This window comes from Bombyx mori, chromosome 2, assembly GCF_030269925.1.
Source record: "Bombyx mori chromosome 2, ASM3026992v2".
Lineage (NCBI taxonomy): Eukaryota > Metazoa > Arthropoda > Insecta > Lepidoptera > Bombycidae > Bombyx > Bombyx mori.
In genome coordinates this window covers 1,284,078-1,304,797 of record NC_085108.1, presented here as the reverse complement: position 1 = coordinate 1,304,797, position 20,720 = coordinate 1,284,078, and the positions used below count along the sequence as shown (strand labels likewise).

Here is a 20,720-nt window from a genome sequence, read left to right as displayed (position 1 = left end):
TTATATTAATTGTATTCGGCAACATAATCTGAATCTTTGAAATTAGTAAAAAACACCTACTTAATCTCGCTTACAATGCTCGGTGTAAAAACTACGAATTATACTCGACGTGTTTGTGAGTTTTTCGAATAACTCTGTGTGAATAGGAGTCTTTACAGTCGACTCACGCAAGTGAAAGAAGAAATGGAACGGCGCTCTCTAGCAGCCAGTTTTGACGCTGCTATTGGCGCGAAATGACGTATTGGCAGTCTGCGACGTATCGTTTCAATGAGTTTCGAGTTTTTAAATCGTAACAGAATAGCCTAATTTAAATCAATAAATAAGATGATGGACATAAAAGAAATTATTAAATGGTTCATACCGTGCTTTCACATACTTAGGAACTCAAGTAAAATGGACGCGCGGTTTGTTTGCGTGGTGTGCTTGGTTATTTTAAATAGTGCTTCGTGCGCGAATGTCCGCAGTGAAATTACCAAAAATGTAGGAATAAGTTTCAATTATAATGGTAGTAATATTCAAAATATGCAAAATGGTTATTTACCAGCTGTATCAGCTAATAATATGGAGCGCGATGGAGTGTTGGAGAATACTGTAGGTAAGTAACATGGTTAAGTACATTAAGGTAGTTTTCCAATTACAGCACAAGAGCGCATTATGCTGCATAATGCTCAACGTTGAATGTTCCAACTACAGCAACTCGAAGCACAATCGAGCACTCTCAAAAGTACTGCTCTCGTGTGATGCTCGCAATCGATACCGACTCAGTGACAGAAAATTGACAAGTGTTTTTTCTTTAAGTTGGCATTGATCGAAATTTTGTTTATATTATCGTTAGTGATATTATTTAATGTTGAAAAAATTGTAAGGCTTTCGTTTCGTCGTAGTTTCTTAGAAATAATCAATGTTAATTAAAACTGTGCTAACTTAGCGCACTCTGCTGATGCATTTGAAAACTAATTCACGTTCCTATTAAGCTTCAGCATAATTCGGCATTGTGCGTCACTGAGTCGCATTATGCTCTGTAATTGGAAAACTAGAAACTACCTAAATATTCAAAAGAGAGTAAGTAAACAGTGCGAGCGCTATCGTGCAAAGGGCACGAACCCACAGATAATAATAGAAATGTGAACTGTATTTTGTTACCTTGTGGTAAAACGAATATAAGATCCAACGGATAATCTTTGTTTGGTAAAACTGGCTGTTGTCGGTGACTTAACTTTCTATTTGTTTAAATAAACTTTAAGAATCGCCGTATTTAAGTTTATTTTTAACTAGTAGACCGCCATTTACAGAGTATTAGTTGCTTTGTAAGCTTTATTCCATATTTAACCAGTACATCGCCATCTATAGAGTATTAATTGAATTTTTTATTTATTTATTGCTTGTAAGCTTTATTCCATAGCACCCTTTTTTCCTACCTATTTGCTGGTAGCTGGGCTATTCCAGCTTCTTGTTGATGAGTAGGTGAGTTCACGGGCTCAACCTGAGAAGAATTTGCTAACATTAGCCCTAGCCAACCCGGTGGACGGACACTGTCAAGGAGACCACAAACACCAGCGTCCCGGGTGCCATTAAGCAGGCCGAATGCAGGCAACATTGTAGGAAGCTGGTGCAAAAACTAGACTAATGTGGTCACGACCCTCAGTAATGAGGAAGCGACGAAGAAGAAGAAGAAGAAGCCCTAGCAAGAGCAGTGCTTCTCTGAATATACGATCTTTCACAGAAAGTATTTTTACTATTCTAGAAATATAATAAGTCATCAAACTTTCGGTTTTATAGGCCTAGTATCTTGGATTGTTGTGTCATAAATTAGTCGGAACAAGGATTTTTACTTAATTCACTGAATTTATTAATATTTTTCTATAACCTTCACGCCCACAGCCATAATTAGTTTTCTAATAATCGTTTATAACCATATGAACAATACAAAGACGATTTTGATGACATATATTTTCTTCATAAGCATTACTGTCTATCCTCGTCAATGTTGTTGATTACGAAGAGTTTGACAAGCAAACTAACCCATAGACACAGCCCACTGAGTTTCTCGCCGGATCTTCTCAGTGGGTCGCGTTTCCGATCCAGTGGTAGATTCTGCGAAGCACTGCTTTTGCTGGGGCTAGTGTTAGCAAATGCTCTCAAGCTGAATTCCCATGAGTTCCCGGGCGTAACTGGGATAGCCCCCTAGACTACCAGCAAATAAGTATGAAAAAAAGCTTTCGAAATTCGTTGGTTTTAAAGTCGGGTCCGGTTAAGGCCTATGGTGATAAGTGGCTTTTAAGCTCGGTCTACGAGCACGGCGCTGTTGCTCAACTGTTTCTGAAGAACCTAATGCCCCCTGCTCCATCGTATCTAAGACGGTGACCATTTCAACCTCTTCCGCTGCTGCGACTAGAGCATAGTTCATCAGCAGAGCTCATCATTAGTCGTATCATCATCAATTTATAAATTTAAGCTTATAAAAGAAGCAACACAATATCACAAATATGTATATGCAGGATGGGTATATAAGAAAAATCCGTAAACTTAGTGTTAAAGTTTATCTGACTAGCAGTTTTTGTGTTACCCTCAATAATGCATATTTAATTGACTTCAAATGATACACAAATTATATTCTCATTTGATTGTCCTTTTTTAATATTTGTTTTTTTTTTTTGACATTTAATATCGCATTAATTATCTCTCAAGTTGAACTACTTTGCGATCACCGACTAATAAACTTGAGATTAAACATCGGAATGTTGGTTTAATTGTACAGTATTTTTTTCTAATAATATCCACGGAGACCGAAAACCTAAGCCTTGCCGAGAGCCTACAAAACTATGCTCAAAATATTTCGGTATTTCCCTATCCATCCCGACTATACCTTGATAACCAGGAAGGGGTATGATTTGCTAACAGCTGCCCGAGCGCCTCCAAAGGAGACCTAACAATTAAAGAGTAACTGCTTCGCGAATGAATCTACTACCGGATCGGAATCGCGACCCGCTGAGAAGATCCGGCGAGAAACTCAGCGGGCTGATGCATGAGTTAGGTTGCACATCGAACTCTTTGCCGAGTTCGACGAGTTACCAGGGTCCCTAAGCCTGCTTCTAGTGTTAAGAGGTAAAGGCGTCTAATGCAACGGTTATTGGATCTGATGGATCCGTAAGGACGTGACATTATCGATTGTAATGTACTACCGACCCACCTTCCGAAGGAAATTTTATTATTGATTATTTACGACATCACATTAGAAACCTCAAAAATAAGAGTATTTGTCCACTATTTAATGGATGCCATTATACATATAAACCTTCCTCTTCAATCACTCTATCTATTAAAAAAACCGCATAAAAATCCGTTGCGTAGCTTTAAAGATTTAAGCATACATAGGGATATAGGGACAGAGCAAGCGACTTTGTTTTATACTATGTAGTGATGATGTATTGTGTATTTTAAGGTCGAAAATCGTATGACAGAGTTACGAAAGAACTGGATTTTTTTGTAAATATTCAACAAGAACAGCCAGTTTAGTCAGATTTTTGAGAAGCACATTTTTGGAAGTGCTTTCCAAAGTCTGATATCGATTCAAGCGGAATCGTTATGTTTGATTCTTTTTATCTATTGGATGTGGCGATTCATACTCGCCACTACTTGGGCAACCGCCTTACAATTCGACAAAATCGCTGTCGCCTATGAATTCAGGCAATCATCTATTATTGTTGTTCAAAACTTCGGCAATCTTGAAAACTGCGGGCAGTACATAACGATGTTCGTTCTTTTTCATACCACTCCTGTCATAGTTTGTTTGTGTATATTGCTATCTTCAATAAACTATTCAAAGCAGTACATATTCATACTCACTCTGTAAACCATCCTTCGTGTCAGCGCCTACCCAATACAGCTAGAAGCAGAACTACTACAACTGCATCTACACTTAGATGGGTGAACGAGCTCACAGCCCACCTGGTGTTAATTGGTTACTGGAGCCCATAGACATCTACAACGTAAATGCGCCACCCACCTTGAGATATAAGTTGTAACGTCTCAGTATAGTTAAAACGGCTGCCAGACCCTTCAAACCGAAACGCATTACTGCTTCACGGCAGAAATAGACAGGGTGGTGGTACCTACCCGTGCGGACTCACAAGAGGTCCTACCACCAGTAAAAAAATCGTTCGAAAGTTACATTATCATTGTTATAGTGTGCGCTTTGTAAGAGTTGATCTCTGTTCCTTAAAGATTACGAAACGGCTGGGCCGATTTCGATGAAATTTTCAGGTAATCTTCATTTTGGCCCGGGCGGTGACCTTGGGTAGCTTGGCAGCGATCGAGTCAAAGATAAATCAAAGATCAACCAGCATGGCGGGCTGAATTCGATTAGTTTGTTTTATGAATCGATTGTGTTTTAAATTCACAATCTATCTATATACCTAGTCAGGTCATAAATTCTGTCACATGTTTAATGTAAAATAATTGAAACAAGTTTATTCATTATGTAATCATTCATATACCAAAATGAACTTAACAAAACATAGATTCTTATGACACTAAAGTTTATTCAAAATCACCTCCGTGATTTTGAATACAGGCCTTCAATCTGCGCGGCCAGTCGTCTATCGCAGCACGAACGAGGTCCATGTCAATATCGGCGGCTGCCTTAATCAAGGATGTCTTGAGTGACTCCAAATTGGGATGAGGCTTTAAGCACGCCTTTTCCTCCAAGTGTTGCCATATCTTGTAATCTAACGGATTCAAATCTGGACTGGAGGAGGGCCAGTCTTCGTGCCGGATGAAGTCGATTTCACGCGCCGCCAGCTAGTCTTGTGTGCTCTTCGCGCTATGAGCTGGCGCTGAATCTTGTTGGAATACCCAGTGCCTGTTATTGAACTTGGTATGAGAAACAGGTTCTAGTTATATATATAGGTATATAAAAATGAATTGCTGTTCGTTAGTCTCGCTAAAACTTGAGTACGGCTGGACCGATTTGGCTAATTTTGGTCTTGAGTTATTTGTAGAAGTCCAGAGAAGGTTTGAAAGGTAGATAAATATGGAAATACTCGGAATTAAATAAAAATAACAATTTTTTTTTCCCTTAGATGTGTCCCCCGTCGGACGGATTCCTTTTGTTTGTTTTAAGTTTATTTTATACAAAAGCTTAGGACTTTTATTTATCGATTGAGGCACTACGAAGTCTGCCGGGTCAGCTAGTCTGACCATAAACACTAATTTAAAACGTCACGTTTGAATTTGGAACCTGTCATTTTCATAATACGAACGTCATGGCGCTTTCGATTTTCGCGCCAATCTTTCTCGAACGTTCTTGTGATAGTAAAATAGAGTTAGGTGATAAAGAAAACTCTAGGTTAAAATTGCCGTTTTAGGATAAATAGTTTTGTTGATTTGTATTTATTTAATTTAACACAAAAACATTATTGAAATTATTAAGTACTATTATAATATTTTATTATGCTAAAAATAAAATTATTTTGGAATAAAGTATTCCCAACTATCGGCAAATACGTCAGCATCCCGGATTTCGGACAGAAATTCGTTTAACAGCGCAATTGCCCTGGCCGTTGGACAGTTCCTAGCTTTACGGGTCCTCAGCCCCGCCAACGCCGCGAATAAGTGATGGTGGCGGCGCACTCCCGCCCGCGCATACTGTTGCGGGACGAATAGTGTCATTTGCCGTAGTGCCACGGGATTATTGACTCTATTCTGTAATAAATAACAGTAATGTACGAGTAGATGCAACTTTCGCCTGCGGTTTAGGGTATCCAGTCCAACCATAGCTGACACAAAAAGCGACGGAAACAAAAACGGATGATAACCATATCTTATACAGGTTTTTTTTTTATTGCCCTTGTAGGCAGACGAGCATACGGCCCACCTGATGGTGAGTAGTTACCGTCGCCCATGGACTTCAGCAATGCCAGGGGCAGAGCCAAGCGGCTGCCTACCGCTTAATACTCTCCACAAGCCTCGTTTGAAGAAGGACATGTCATCATAGCGCTCGGGAAACACCGTGGAGTACCGAGTGGCACCGAGCAAACTTACGCTGAACTCTCTCTATGAGCATATTGTACTTAATGCACATGTATTGTATTTTTTTTTTTTTTTTATTACTTAGATGTGTGGACGAGCTCACAGCCCACCTGGTGTTAAGTGGTTACTGGAGCCCATAGACATCCACAACGTAAATCCGCCACCCACCTTGAGATATAAGTTCTAAGGTCTCAGTATAGTTACAACGGCTGCCCCACCCTTCAAACCGAAACGCATTACTGCTTCACGGCAGAAATAGGCGGGGCGGTGGTACCTACCCGTGCGGACTCACAAGAGGTCCTACCACCAGTAATAATTGGAAGGGAATCGCCAAATATGTCAAGGTTTTCAGCTTTTCTGACTAGATTATTATAAATTAATTGTATTGCACCACACAGTCGATAAAGTTAATCACTAATCGTCAAGGTTTATTATTAATTTACATACAATATTTCGAACACAACACAAGCAGGTAGCACAATCACAAGCGAAGAATTAGTCCATAGAATAGTGAGATAAACGACCAAAGGAAAGATCTTCCACCGAGCGGGTGATATTTGCTCGGTAGACTGACGGTCAGGGACGTCTTAAACTAGGATGGGGCCCTTGGGCACACAAGAATTTGAGGCCCTTTTGGAAAGTGAAAACAGCGAATTATAATAACATTTTTTTACTGAGTATGAGACCATTTAATATCCTTTTCAATACATAAATCAAATACAGTATGATATAATATGTCATTAATGATATTAGAATGCTCCTGATTTTTTGGTTACGATTTCAATAACGGTTTCTTTCGGGATTTCTGTTGAGCAAAATCTTCTATTACAGGCATAGTATATGCCTTGTAAATACCTTCTGATTACTGATTTGTGAAAAAAGTGTAATGTGCCCGACAAAAATGTTTTGAGAATAAGCGTGTGAGAGCAATTGTCGGTCTTTCGGGGCCCCCTGAGAATGGGGGCCCTGGGCACGGGCCCCGTGTGCCCTTATAGTAAAGACGGTATTGCCGACCATAGATTATACACTTAATATATTTTTGCCGACGGTCCAAATGTTGTTGTTCGGAACTTGTATATATGCAAGCTTATCTTGAAAATGTCGTAAGCGAGATTCAGGCATCTGTCAAATATCTTGCATTGTATAATGGCTACCCGCCACACCGTCATGGTATTAGGCGAAGCAGGAGCCAAATGCAATTTTGTGAAACTCTTCGTCCGCTCTAGTCGATAATACTACGTTAATGCCACCACCCATATTGAGACATTAAACCTAAAACTGTAAATAATATGTAAGGGCTCTCCTCTTACATGAGGAGGACGTTTACACGGGTCATAGTCGGATGGAAGCCCTTTTACGTCCCCTTGCTTAGCAGCGACGGATCGCTGTGGAGAGGGATGAGTATTCCCTCTCACATTCCACCGCCTACCTTTACTGTGGTGGACTCGCAAAAATCGAGCATCGTGTCCTGAAGTAAGGCGCCCTCGGTCGCGGTTTGCAATAGCCCGAAGACCGGCCGACGGGTGCGCCAAACGATAAGACCTCACCTCAAATACGTACCACCGATATTGAAGCCTCTGCCCTTTAACCTTACCTCTACCCTTTACTGGTGGTAGGACCTCTTGTGAGTCCGCATGGGTAGGTACCACCACCCTGCCAATTTCTGCCGTGAAGCAGTAATGCGTTTCGGTTTGAAGGGTGGGGCAGCCGTTGTAACTATACTGAGACCTTAGAACTTATATCTCAAGGTGGGTGGCGGATTTACGTTGTGGATGTCTATGGGCTCCAGTAACCACTTAACACCAGGTGGGCTGTGAGCTCGTCCACCCATCTAAGCAATAAAAAATAAAAAAATTATAATCAGTAACGCGTTAAGGTTTGAGCGGTGTATCAGCCGTTGTACTACAAAACTGATATTTAAAACTCATGTCACAATGTAAGGCATATATGTATGTCGTACCAAACCTCAGCGGCATGTCAGACGTGCGCTTTAGTGGAAACCGATCCTAATCAGTTGCATGTTCAGTAAGCGTTAAGACATATCGTTCAGCGGAAAATTAATTTACGATTCAATAACTAGAACAGAAGTAGCGTGGAAAGCGTTAAGTTTAAAAATGACCGATGTTGTAACGCGAGTCAATTATTTCAAAGCATCATCGCTTATCTATATATATTAATACGTGAAGCAAAAACTTTGTATCCCTTTTTACGAAAATTGCGCGAACGCAGGAGTATGAAATTTTCCACACTTATAGAGAATATAGAGAAGAAGTGCACAATGCTAATATTTTTTTAAAATAATGCGTAAAAGATACATTAGATCAATAAAGAAAACATTACACACACTACCATGTATTTGACACACACATGCATGCATACTATTTATTGTGAAACTTTTGTTCTTGACGTCTGTTGTCAAATGAGAATAGATTAAATATTGTTTGTCTTTGTTAATATTTTTTTATAGTGTAGTCTTGGCGAAGTTTGTGATTATAGAAGTATAAAATACAATCATAATAGGGTACAAACTTACAATTCCAATTAATTATAGTCGAATTTCGACTACTGCGGGACCTCTAGTTCTCCTAAAAGCAGGAAATTCTTTATGATCATCGTAGCAACATTGCATATTTATCACATGATAGCATGCAGTAAAAGAATATTTCAAAAAAAATCTAAGATTTAAAAAAAAAGACATGCCCGCTGAGTTTCTTGCCAGTTCTTCTCGGGACGAAGGCTAGTTTTTGTGAATTGGCGGTAGTTCTTTTTGACGTTCAACAAGTATGTACTGGTGAATGATTTTTTTTTATTTGATTTGATTTGAGTATGACAGGAAAGATCGAGGGTAAAAGACCGCGCGGGCGTAGTCCGACAAGGTGGTTCGACCAAATCCGCACAACACTAGAGATCTCATTCCCCTTCATGCGGCCAATGATCGGAGGCGCTGGCGGGATATTACAAGGAGTAAAATCCTGTCGAAATATAATGGTCATGACCCTCTGCAGTGAGGAAACGACGCGACGACGAGAATATGCCTTCAAAGTTAAAACGAATATGTTTCATTGCTTACTAGCGACCCGCCCTCGCTTCGCTTCGGAAACTGTAATTTATTATTGATTTCTCCACTATTTAATGGATGTTATTATACATATAAACCTTCCTCTTCAATCACCCTCTATTAAAAAAAACGCATTTTAGCAAAAAAAAAACCGTAGTTTTAAAGATTTAAGCATACATAGGGACAGAGAAAGCGACTTTGTTTTATACTATGTAGTGATCTACTGTCAGGAGCCTCGAAGGGCTGTTCACCGGATATGTTGGCGAGTTCACACGGCTCAGCTTGCGAGACTTTGGTAACATCTGCCCTAGCAAGAGCAGTGCTTCACCGAATCTAGTACCGCATCGGAATCGCGATCCGATGAGAAGATCCGGCGAGAAACTCAATGGGTTGTGTATGTCGGCTAAGTTGTACGTGAGGTAGCACGAGGTTTGACGTGACAACGTCTTATAATTCGATGGAGCCGGCTGCACGCACGAAACATGACTCATTGAGGCGTTCCATTTAAGACTTGAAGTGCAAGCGAGAGCGCGCAACGAGCGACAAAGAGGCACAATCGGCCTCCGCGTTCGGCAGCGTTCGACATCTGTCTCTCTCTTACTTGAGTGAGCGATGCATCCGCGTGGACAGCTGCTATACAATAATACATTTACATGTTTTCGTCAAGTATAAAGTTCAGTGAAAAGTGAATGTGGTGTCAATTGTCCAAATTAAAATTTTCTTTTGAAAAATGAAACCATTCCATCAGTATTTTCTTTTTTAACGAGACAACCGATTTTTTTTTAACGAGAACGGTGACCGGTGCTTGGATTACCTAAAAGCACCGAGATCTAATCGGGTGGATCCGAAATGACGTGCTTAGAGCGACGGCAACTGTTTGTGGCCCGATCTTCTAATTGAGGTTTTGTAATGAGATTTCTATGTATAGAAATTGTCAGTTTGTCATTTCACAAATAGATGACGAGATGCTGGTATGAAAAAAATTTGGGGCTTATCTTTCTTTATTGCCCTTTTCGGCAGATGACCCACCTGATGGTAAGTGGTTACTGTCGCCCATGGACATCAGCAAAGCCAGGGACCAAAAGAGCCAAAGCGCTGCCTACCGTTAGAAATTACATAAACACTATTCATTCATTCATTCATTCATCTTCAGTCCTTTGATATCCACTGCTGGGCATGCCATAATGCCCTATCTCCTTTTTTAAACCATAATGTTCGATATCCAGTTATTCTAATCCATATCTGCCCAGCTGCCCTGACTGTGTATCGGTCCACTGTGCCATAGGTTCTCCGGATCCTCCATTAAATCTCCGCCACCATTAAGTAATTACCCTATACTGTATATAACACTATACGAGATGATTAACATTTAGTCGGTTATTAAGAAAGGCGTAACACAGTTGTATGAAATCGAAAGTCGTAATAAATACGTTAGAACGTCGATATTAAACCGATAGCTTTCACCATGATTAATGTCATGTCTGCGAAATATCTGGGCAGTGTAAGCGGATCTCTTATGTGCCACCTGTCTGGGGAATTTTGAGGCTTTAAATGTCTGAGTAGTATTCTTTTAGGGAGGTGGTATCTATCCGTGCGGATTCACAAGAGGTCCTACCACCAGTAATTACTTAAATTATAATTTTGCGGGTTTGATTTTTATTACACGATGTTATTCCTTCATCGTGGAAGTCAATCGTGAACATTTGTTGAGTACGTATTTCATTAGAAAAATTGGTACCCGCCTGAGATTCGAACATCGGTGCATCGCTCAACACGAATGCACCGGACGTCTTATCCTTTAGGCCACGACGACTTCATTTGAAGCTTTAAATGTCTGAGTAGTATTCTTTTGTCTATTCGCTGGTAGTCAAAGGGGCTATTCAGCTACGCGCGGACAGGTATATGAGCTCACGGGCTCAACCTGAGAGAATTTGCTAACACTATCCCTAGCAAGAGCAGTGCTTTGCAGCAAAAGGCAGTGTAAGCAGATCTCTTAGGTGCCACCTCTCCTGGAAGGGGCTTTAAATTATGACCAGTGTAGGAAGATCTCTCCCGTGACACATCTCCGGGGAAGTGTAAGGCTTTAAATGTCTGGCCAGTGTTACCAGATTTCTTACGTGCCCACTTATCGGGGGAAACGTAAGGCTTTAAATGTCTGCCCAGTGTAGGCAGATCTCTTACGTGTCACCTCTCTGGGGAAATGTTAGGCTTTAAATGCCTGGCCAGCGTAGACAGATCTCTCACGTGCCCACTTATTGGGGGAAACGTAAGGCTTTAAATGTCTGGCCAGTGTAGGCAGATCTCTTACGTGCCAACTGCCCGGGGAAATATGAGGCTTTTAATTTCTTGCCAGTGTAGGCAGATTTCTCACGTGCCACCTCTTCGGGGAAATGTAAGGCTTTAAATGTCTGGCCAGTGTAGGCAGATCTCTTACGTGCCAACTGCCCGGGGAAATATGAGGCTTTTAATTTCTTGCCAGTGTAGGCAGATTTCTCACGTGCCACCTCTTCGGGGAAATGTAAGGCTTTAAATGTATCACCAGTGTAGAAAGATCTCTTCCGTGCCACTTCTTCTGGGAAATGTAGAGCTTTAAATGTCTGGCCAGTATAGGCGGATCTCTCACATGCCACGTCTCCGGGAAAATGTAAGGCTTTAAATGTCTAGGCAGTGTAGGAAGATCTCTTACGTGCCACTTCTTCTGGGAAATGTAGAGCTTTAAATGTCTGCCCAGTGTAGGCGGATCTTCCACGTACCCACTTATCAGAGGAAAAGTAAGGCTTCAAAAGTCTGGGCTGTGTACACAGATCTCTCATCAAATGAAATGTTAATCTGTTCTCGGATACTAAGCCGACATAATGAGTCACTTAATTAAAAACACTTTTACTTTTTAATATTATTATCATTACATTATTACGACGCTTCTAATGCGTTATAGTTTTCGCGGTAGCGGACGAATGCGTTATTTGACATAATATGACAATTGTGTTAACTACCCTCAATTTTTGTTTTATAGCCAGGACTCGCGACAACGTAAACTCAGTGGGTCGCAATTCTGATCCGGTGGTAGATTTTGCGAAGCACTGCTCTTGCTAGGGTTAGTGTTAGCAAATTTCCAGGTTAGAACCCCGTGAGCTCATCTACTCGCCTGGTTACGCTGGCATTTAGGTAGGATTAATAATAATAATAATAAAAAAGACCACGTGAACTGTAAAGCTTATGTAATTTCGGAAATAATAAATGCGAGGTTAAAACCCTTAGATTAATTTTAATTATGATCAGGTCACGCGAGGACCAATGAAAATATTAAGTCACCAGATGAATTACGTCAAATTTGTGTCAGCACAAGAGATCCTTAAAGCTTACACGGGTGAACGAGCCCACTTGATCTTAAGTTATTACTGCCGCCACCTCGAGACACTGGGGAATGCTCTGAGGAATTGTTTGAGATGATCCCTTCATCTCCTTTTTATCATCGCACGTCCCGTCATCGGAGCAGAGATCATCCATATTACCTGGAACCGCTGCGTTCATCGGTAGTGCGTTTCCAGAGGTCTTTTTTGCCACGCACCATCCGGTTATGGAATGAGCTCCCCTCCACGGTGTTTCCCGAGCGCTATAACATGGCCTTCTTCAAAAGATGCTTATGAGAGAGTATTAAGCGGTAGGCAGCGGCTTGGCTCTGCCCCTGGCATTGCTGAAGTCCATGGCCGACGGTAAACACTCACCATCAGGTGGGCCGTATGGTTGTCTGCCTACAAGGTGAATAAAAAAAAACACTAGTTCTGAGCTCACAGTACAATGTCTGCTTCACCCTACAAATCGAAACGCATTACTGTTTCACGACAGCAATAGGCAGGGTGGTCGTACCTACTCGTGCGTGCGTACCCTCTACCACTAGTCTTCTTCTATCTCTTCACCTTATCCCACTAGGTGGGGTCGGCACAGCGAATTTTTCTCTTCCATTCTCTTTTATCAGCTGTCATCTCAACAACTCCTCTCTCTCTCTCTCATATCGTCATTCACACACTCCATCCATGTCTTCTTCGGTCGACCTCTACCTTGCACTACCTAGTAATAAAGCAAAGTTTGCGGGTTTGATTTGGTCATAAACGTGTGCTAATGACGTATTTCATTAAAACAATTGGTGATCGCTGGCGGGATTCGAACTCTATTACTGTCGCATCGCTAGACAAGAGTACACCGGGCGACTTATCCTTTAGGCCGCGATGACATAGTTTGCTTATGTACTACTATAAAGAAGACCCTCAATGTTTCAGGTCGCACCTTCGGTCGCCCTTTCAAGAAAATGGCGCAGGCTATGATCCCTCTGGCGTTCCAAGTGGGGGCGGCCTCCACGTGGGCCGTCATAGCCGCCATCGTCGGAGTCAAGACCTTAGCCGTGGTGCTGCTCATCCTCAAGCTGTTACTGTTGGCTGGAGCAGCGAAAGTGAGATATATTCATTTACTGGTGGTAGGACCTCATGTGAGTCCGCACGGGTAGGTACCACCACCCTGCCTATTTCTGCCGTGAAGCAGTAATGCGTTTCGGCTTGAAGGGTGAGGTAGCCGCTGTAACTATACTGAGACCTTACAACTTATATCTCAAGGTGGGTGACGCATTTACGTTGTAAATGTCTATGGGCTCCAGTAACCACTTAACACCAGGTGGGCTGTGAGCTTGTCCACCCATGTAAGCAATAAAAAAAATTAAAAAAATATTTAACTACCTTCTCTTATTCTCCACCTTATCTATGGGGTCGGCACAGCCAATTTTTCTATTCCATTTTTTTTTCTCCTAACCATGCTGATAACCTTGAGAGGCTATTTCAGCTTCGCCCTAATATGTAGGTGAGTTCACGGGGTTCAAGCCGGAGTGTTGCTAACACTGGCCCTAGCTAGGGCAGTGCTTCGCAGAATCTACCACCGTATCGGAAACGCGACCCACTGAGAAGATCCGGCGAGAAACTCAGTGGGCTGTGTCTGTGGGTTTCCATTCTCTTCTAGCAGCCGTCAAATCCGTCTCACTTCTCTCCCTCTCTCTTAACGTCATTAACACACTCCATCCATGTCTTCTTCGGTCGACCTCTTCCCCCTCTACCTTGCACTACTATTTTGTAACTACCCTCAAATCTGATTCATTAAACAGCCATAGTAATTAGCCTCGAGTGATTCAAATAAGAATTGAAATTGTTGTTAAGAGGTAATGATTTCTTTTAAGTACATTAAAAGCTCCTTATCCGCTCTTCCGACATTCGCGTTTTCACTATACGCGGATTAGAAAAACGCGACCCAATTCCTGTAATCGCGGCTAAAGATTTCTCTATTCGCGGATCTAATCGATACATCGGTACATACATATTTATAAAAAAGATTCCAATATGTAGTTACCCAACCGAATATCCTTTGTAAGCGCGTCGTCAAATGGACTAATAAAAAAGTAAAATAGACCTTATTAATTTACTGGTGGTAGGACCTCTTGTGAGTCCGCACGGGTAGGTACCACCGCCCCGCTTATTTCTGCCGTGAAGCAGTAATGCGTTTCGGTTTGAAGGGTGGGGCAGCTGTTGTAACTATACTGAGACCTTAGAACTTATATCTCAAGGTGTGTGGCGCATTTACGTAATAGATGTCTATGGGCTCCAGTGACCACTTAACACCAGGTGGGCTGTGAGATCGTCCACAGGTCTAAGCATTAAAAAAAAAATAAAAAAATATTACGACCATACCTAGGAACATATCCCCTATAATCCCATATATGTAAATTAACGCACTGTATAGGCTAGGTACCAGAGAATAACTAGGAAAAAAATTAGTGACAAAAAACGGTAAGAAAGTATAAAAGAATGACAGAGAAAAGAAACATGGCGAAGACGATTGAACAAACAAAGCGTAAAAAAGGTGTCATTTAATTTTTAATTATTATAATAGGGAAAGATTTCAGAAAAGAACATTAAAAGTACAACACCGGATCTTATTTTATGTGCCATGATCCCAATTATATATATATAATATGTTAATTAAACTGAAATAATATTGTGTTCAATTTCCTTTTCGGCACTTTCATAGGTCAATGTTAATTTTTATTTTTCAAAATCTAATTATTTATTTTTTATTATACTTTCGAAAATAACGCTTAGTATGTTAATTTATGAAAATAACGAATACTAATAATAATATATTTTTATATCTTGACGTGAGATGAACGTAATTTCAAAAATTTACAGAAATTATATATCTATACTTAATATTATAAAGCTGAGAGTTTGTTTGTTTGAACGCGCTAATCTCAGGAACTGCTGGTCCGATTTGAAAAATTCTTTCAGTGTTAGATAGCCCATTTATCGAGGAAGGCTACAGGCTATATAACATCACGCTAAGACCAATACAAGCGGAGTACCGATAAAGAATGTTTCAAAATCGGGTTTATTTTTTTCCTTTTGAGAGCTTCCGCTGCGTGCGCTGCAGAAACGGTTAAAGTTTCGCTAAAATAATGTATGACTGAATTGTTCCCCTTTAAAAGATCTAAAAAAAGTCTGCGACAGCATATGTCTATATGTTAAGGTTGGCTCACTATAACGTTTTTTATGCTAACCAAATTTGTTCTAAAATAAAGCCTTATTTCGTCTTCTCGCATTAAAACTGTATAATCTCAAAACTTACTAATTTTACAGGAGACTGTTTTAAAGGTTTAACATGCGATATTTTTAATATTTAATCATCTTTGCAACATTTATTTTTTATTTTGTACCAGTTACATTATCTGTCTTTTAAAGTAAGATATAAATTTATGTCTTAATTTTGTTAATAGTAGTCAAAACATAGGTAAACAAAAAAACAAAAAAAAAACAAAAACTTAACTACGCTCTTTTGACAGTATTTATTAGAAAAATACTGGTTATAACCAAATGATTCCGCATATATCAAATCAATTTCGAATATTTTTGGAGATTGTACGCTTTTAATGCGAAAAGACGATTTATGAATTATTTCCACGCTGACGAAGTCGCGGGCAAAAGTTAATTTAGTATAAAATTTTTTAGTGAAGAATCTAAATGAGAATTTTGAGGTTAGAGTACATTTTTTGCGCTATATTAATTAACTGGGCGACTGATTCATTTTGTGTTTGGTTTTTGTTTTTTACTCGCAAGTCCGGTGAAAGTGGCTTTCTTTGTCATATGACGTGTGAGTGTAACCTAACACGTGATATGTAAGGAGCGGGCCCGTTTTCGTATTCCAATATCCTGTGTGCTTAGTTATAGTTAGTGCGTGTAGACGCAGGAACGGAGGATATCCAAAAGAGAATTCGTTTTACTGTATAATTTCGTATATGAGTCGACTATTATCAAAGGCGGCAATCTGACTTTTGGACAATGATTGGTAAATCAGAAAAACGAATTATTGACTTTGTATTCCATCGGCAGTCACAAAACTCTTCGGAACGACATCTTAGATAAATAACAGGTTAACTATTAACCTTTATTTAATGCAGGTTTTGAACCGTATTCTTTGAAGGAGACGATTATATTCAAATCAATCTGTATTGACATATCAATAAAATTTTGTTGTCCAAATGCACAGATTGCCGCCTTTGATAATAGACGACTCATATTATCGATTTTACAAAAAAGGTGTATTATTTCGTATACCCTCGATTTTACAAAAAAGGCTGATAGTTCGTCACGTTAGAAAGTTATGAATAATATGAAGTGACACAAATGACATAGAATGACGTTTATGCTGTCAATGTGGTTTGACGTATGACGTTTATTGAATTTGTAGATGGCGCTTTCGTCGATGGCGACCATCATTAGCCAAAGGTGTTTTATCCAGAACCACAATATGTATTGTTTCTGAATAGTGCGAGTTATTTAATGTTCTCGATAGCGTAAAATTTAACTTGAAGTCGTCGTGGCGTAACGGATAAGACGTCCGGTGCATTCGTGTTGAGCGATGCACCGTGTTCGAATCTCAGGCGGGTACTAATTTTTGTAATGAAATACGTACTCAACAAATGTTCGCGACTGTCTTCCCCGGTGAAGGAATAACATCGTGTAATAAAAATGAAACTCGCAAAAATTATACCACCGCCCTGCCTAATCCTGTCGTGAAGAAGTAATCCGTTTCGGTTTGAAGGGTGAAGCAGCCGTTGTAACTATACTTGAGACCTTTGAACTTATATCTCAAGGCGGGTGGCGCATTTACGTTGTGGATGTCTATGGGCTCCAGTAACCACTTAACACCAGTAGGGCTGCGAGATCGTACACCCATCTAACCAATAAAAAAAATTACTCAATTTTGTATGCAGTTGAAACAGCGCCCCTAGCGGCAAACGTACGCAAACGATCCCATTCCATACAAATATGAGTTAACTTTTACGCTATCGAGAACGTTAAAAAACTCGCACTAAACACACTGGTCCCCACGTCTCTGATTATCTTCGAGAATCGTGACGTTACGAATTTCATTCGCGCTTATATCGATCGTATTATTTGCAGCTTGGGGCTCTGTTCGGCGCCAAAGGCCAGTACAGCGTGGCCTGGGAGACCCCGTATCCGCACGCGCACCAAAAGGAGATACATTTGCACATACACAACGGACACCACGAGCTCCACGGCGACAGCGCGCTAAGTAAGAAAAGCTAGAAAATACTATAAATAAGCGACATCTACCGCCCAATAGCGTAACTACGTTGCATCTGTTTATTTCAAGACACAATACGTTATAGAAAGAATTATACATTTATTAAATTAAATTATTTAACTATAATACCAGTTGTTTATTTACAATATTCAAATATCCATTGCGTAATTGCGGACGAGTCCACAAATCATAATTTTTCGTGTAGTTCATCCATTTAACAATAGGTGGCGCTGTAATATATTTTTACTTTTAGCCTCCTGGAACAGAGATGGCGCTGCGGGCGTTCAAGATGTGAACACGAATGTGCTAATGGATCCATACGCCGCCGGGCCCCAGACAATTAGCACTCCTTACGGTAACTACGTCAAAGTGGAACCAGCCGCTAACAATGGATTGACTAATATTTTTTAAAGAAAGCATACAAGTGCTCCTGGAAGCTACAGGGAATCATTGAGAAATTCGTCAGCAGTCATTCTAGATCTTTCTACAAAAGGTGATGCTTTAAACCTGAACCGCATTGCTTGTCTAGCTTTTGACATAATCAAGAAACATTTTTATCTAAAAGCTCTGATAAGTCGTGATCTTAAAGCCACTTCTCAATCACGCGTCATTAATAGAACTGACGTGATGATTAGATACATTGTTCATCAAGCCGAATTGTCGAAAATTTGTTATTGAGTATATAAAATCACTAGCCGTACTCGCCCGCTTCGCTGGGCATTTAAAATTAACATAATTATTTATTGTCATTATTATTAGGGAGTCTAACACTCATAGAAATATTAGCCTATCCATTAAGTACATGTATTTTCTACATGGATACCAAGTTTCAATATTAGTAAAAATATATTAAGTAGACAATATTAGTAAAGATATAGATTCGTAAGTAAATAATTTAGACTATTGTAAATATGATTGTAGCTAGCTCCAAGTGTCTATGATAAATGATATACCAATAATGAATTACATATCAATTAGTCCACTTTTTTTTATTGCTTAGAAGGGTGGACGAGCTCACAGCCCACCTGGTGTTAAGTGGTTACTGGAGCCCATAGACATCCGCAACGTAAATGCGCCACCTAACTTGAAATATAAGTTCTAAGGTCTCAAGTATAGTTACAACGGCTGCCCCACCCTTCAAACCGAAACGCATTACTGCTTCACGGCAGAAATAGGCAGGGTGGTGGTACCCACCCGCGCGGACTCGCAAGAGGTCCTACCACCAGTAAAACTTCATTATTATTGAGATAAATGATATACCAATAATCAAATCAAATCAAATCAAAAAAATTTTATTCAACATAAATGAAAGTACATACTTGTTGAACGTCAAAAGAACTACCGCCAATTCACAAGAACTAGCCTCCGTCCTGAGAAGAATTGGCAAGAAACTCAGCGGGCATGTCTTTTTTTTTACATATAGAATTATTATTTATTTATTTTTTAATATTATTATTTTTTTAAATATGAATTTTTTACACTGAGTATTATAACGTAACAATTACTACAATATTGAAATGCCCGGAGCGAGCAACTCATTCCCACTTTGTGCAATCTTCTAGATAATGATTGACTTTATAGTAAGCTTTATTGCACAGATGTTCTTTAATAGTTTTCTTAAACCTATGTATATGTAGGTTCTGAACATCATGTGGGATTTTGTTGTACAGGCGCACAGACAAACACCCGAATGAATTTCGTATCTTATGTAACCTACTCATCGGCACAACAAGCTTGTGTTTGTTCCTAGTATTTCTATTATGTATGTCCGACTGTTTAGGAAACTCCTCAATATGTTTACGAACATACATCAAATTTTCAAAAATGTACTGGGATGGCATAGTGAGAACTTTAATTTCTTTAAATTTCTCCCTCAGGGATTCCCTTGAGTGCATGTTATAAATAGCACGTAGAGCTCTTTTCTGCAGAATAAATATCATTTCTACATCGGCCGCATTGCCCCATAGCAAAATGCCATAGGACATGACACTGTGGAAGTAACTAAAGTAAACTAAACGAGCCGTGTCCGCGTTTGTTAACATTCTAATTTTTTTTACTGCGTATGCTGCAGAGCTGAGCTTACTCGCCAATTTATGGATATGAGGTCCCCACTGCAGTTTGGAGTCCACTGTTATACCAAGAAATACGGTTGACTCAACAAGCTCCAATGATTCCTCAGAAACAATTACATCACTATCCACTTGTCTCACATTTAAAGATGGTTTAATACATTTTAAAGTAAATTTAATACATTTAGTTTTCTTACTATTCAATAATAGGTTATTGATACGGAACCAATGAACCACACACGAAATCGCAATGAATGACATATCAATTAATTAGTCTACTCCATTATTAATGAGTATTTTAAAGGTATTTATATTTAGCGCTTATAAGGATAGATGTAGAATTTCAAGAGAGACGGGCAGATTTTTCATGATGCAGTGCGACGTCACGCCGCGCGCTTATTCACAAACACTACACAAGCGCAACGTGTGAATGTGTTGAACGCGCGCTACATGGTAGGTGGAGTGGGGGTGTCAGGTTATTTTCGTTACGGAATTTTTTGATTCAGTCGCCGCGCTCAAAGCCCGCGATAAAAGCTATGCAATAGCTTAATAGTTTTCAATAACGTACCTACTTTTAGTAAAAATAAATCACTGCGGCGGGTATATTTAAAATATATTTATATTTTGTGATGTTTAATTTTACATTTTACATAGATACATACATGTAATAGCTTATACAGTATTCAAAGGAATATATTAACAAATTCACTTAACAAATAACTACAAATTTATAATTTTTTGTAACATTAAAAATGGTTGTAAGTGTACACGTAATTAACGGCCGTCTGGTGTAGTGGTAAGTGACATGGTCACTACACAAGGGGGTCGCGGGTTCGAATCCCGCCAAGAGAAGATATTTGTATGATAAATATAAAAATGTCTTTTCCCGGGCTATGGATGTATATTAAATATATGTATGTGTA

The 20,720-nt window shown here is 39.7% G+C and overlaps 1 protein-coding gene across 1 annotated transcript; it reads left to right on the top strand.

The window, feature by feature from the left end:
* The first annotated feature begins 204 nt into the window (after positions 1 to 204).
* LOC105841465 (uncharacterized) lies at positions 205 to 19,811 on the top strand. Its single transcript, XM_012689400.4, has 4 exons — positions 205 to 595; positions 13,366 to 13,535; positions 17,584 to 17,716; positions 17,982 to 19,811. Exons 1-4 carry the CDS (start codon positions 325 to 327, stop codon positions 18,137 to 18,139), a joined length of 732 nt encoding a protein of 243 aa, XP_012544854.1. The 5' UTR covers positions 205 to 324; the 3' UTR covers positions 18,140 to 19,811.
* The last annotated feature ends 909 nt before the right edge of the window (positions 19,812 to 20,720 follow it).

Coding starts and splice junctions, on each gene's coding strand:
- LOC105841465 (XM_012689400.4), top strand. CDS start 325: ATGATGGACATAAAAGAAATTATTAAATGGTTCATACCGTGCTTTCAC. Junction 596..13,365: donor AGTGTTGGAGAATACTGTAG/GTAAGTAACATG, acceptor TCAATGTTTCAG/GTCGCACCTTCGGTCGCCCT. Junction 17,717..17,981: donor CCACGGCGACAGCGCGCTAA/GTAAGAAAAGCT, acceptor TTTTACTTTTAG/CCTCCTGGAACAGAGATGGC.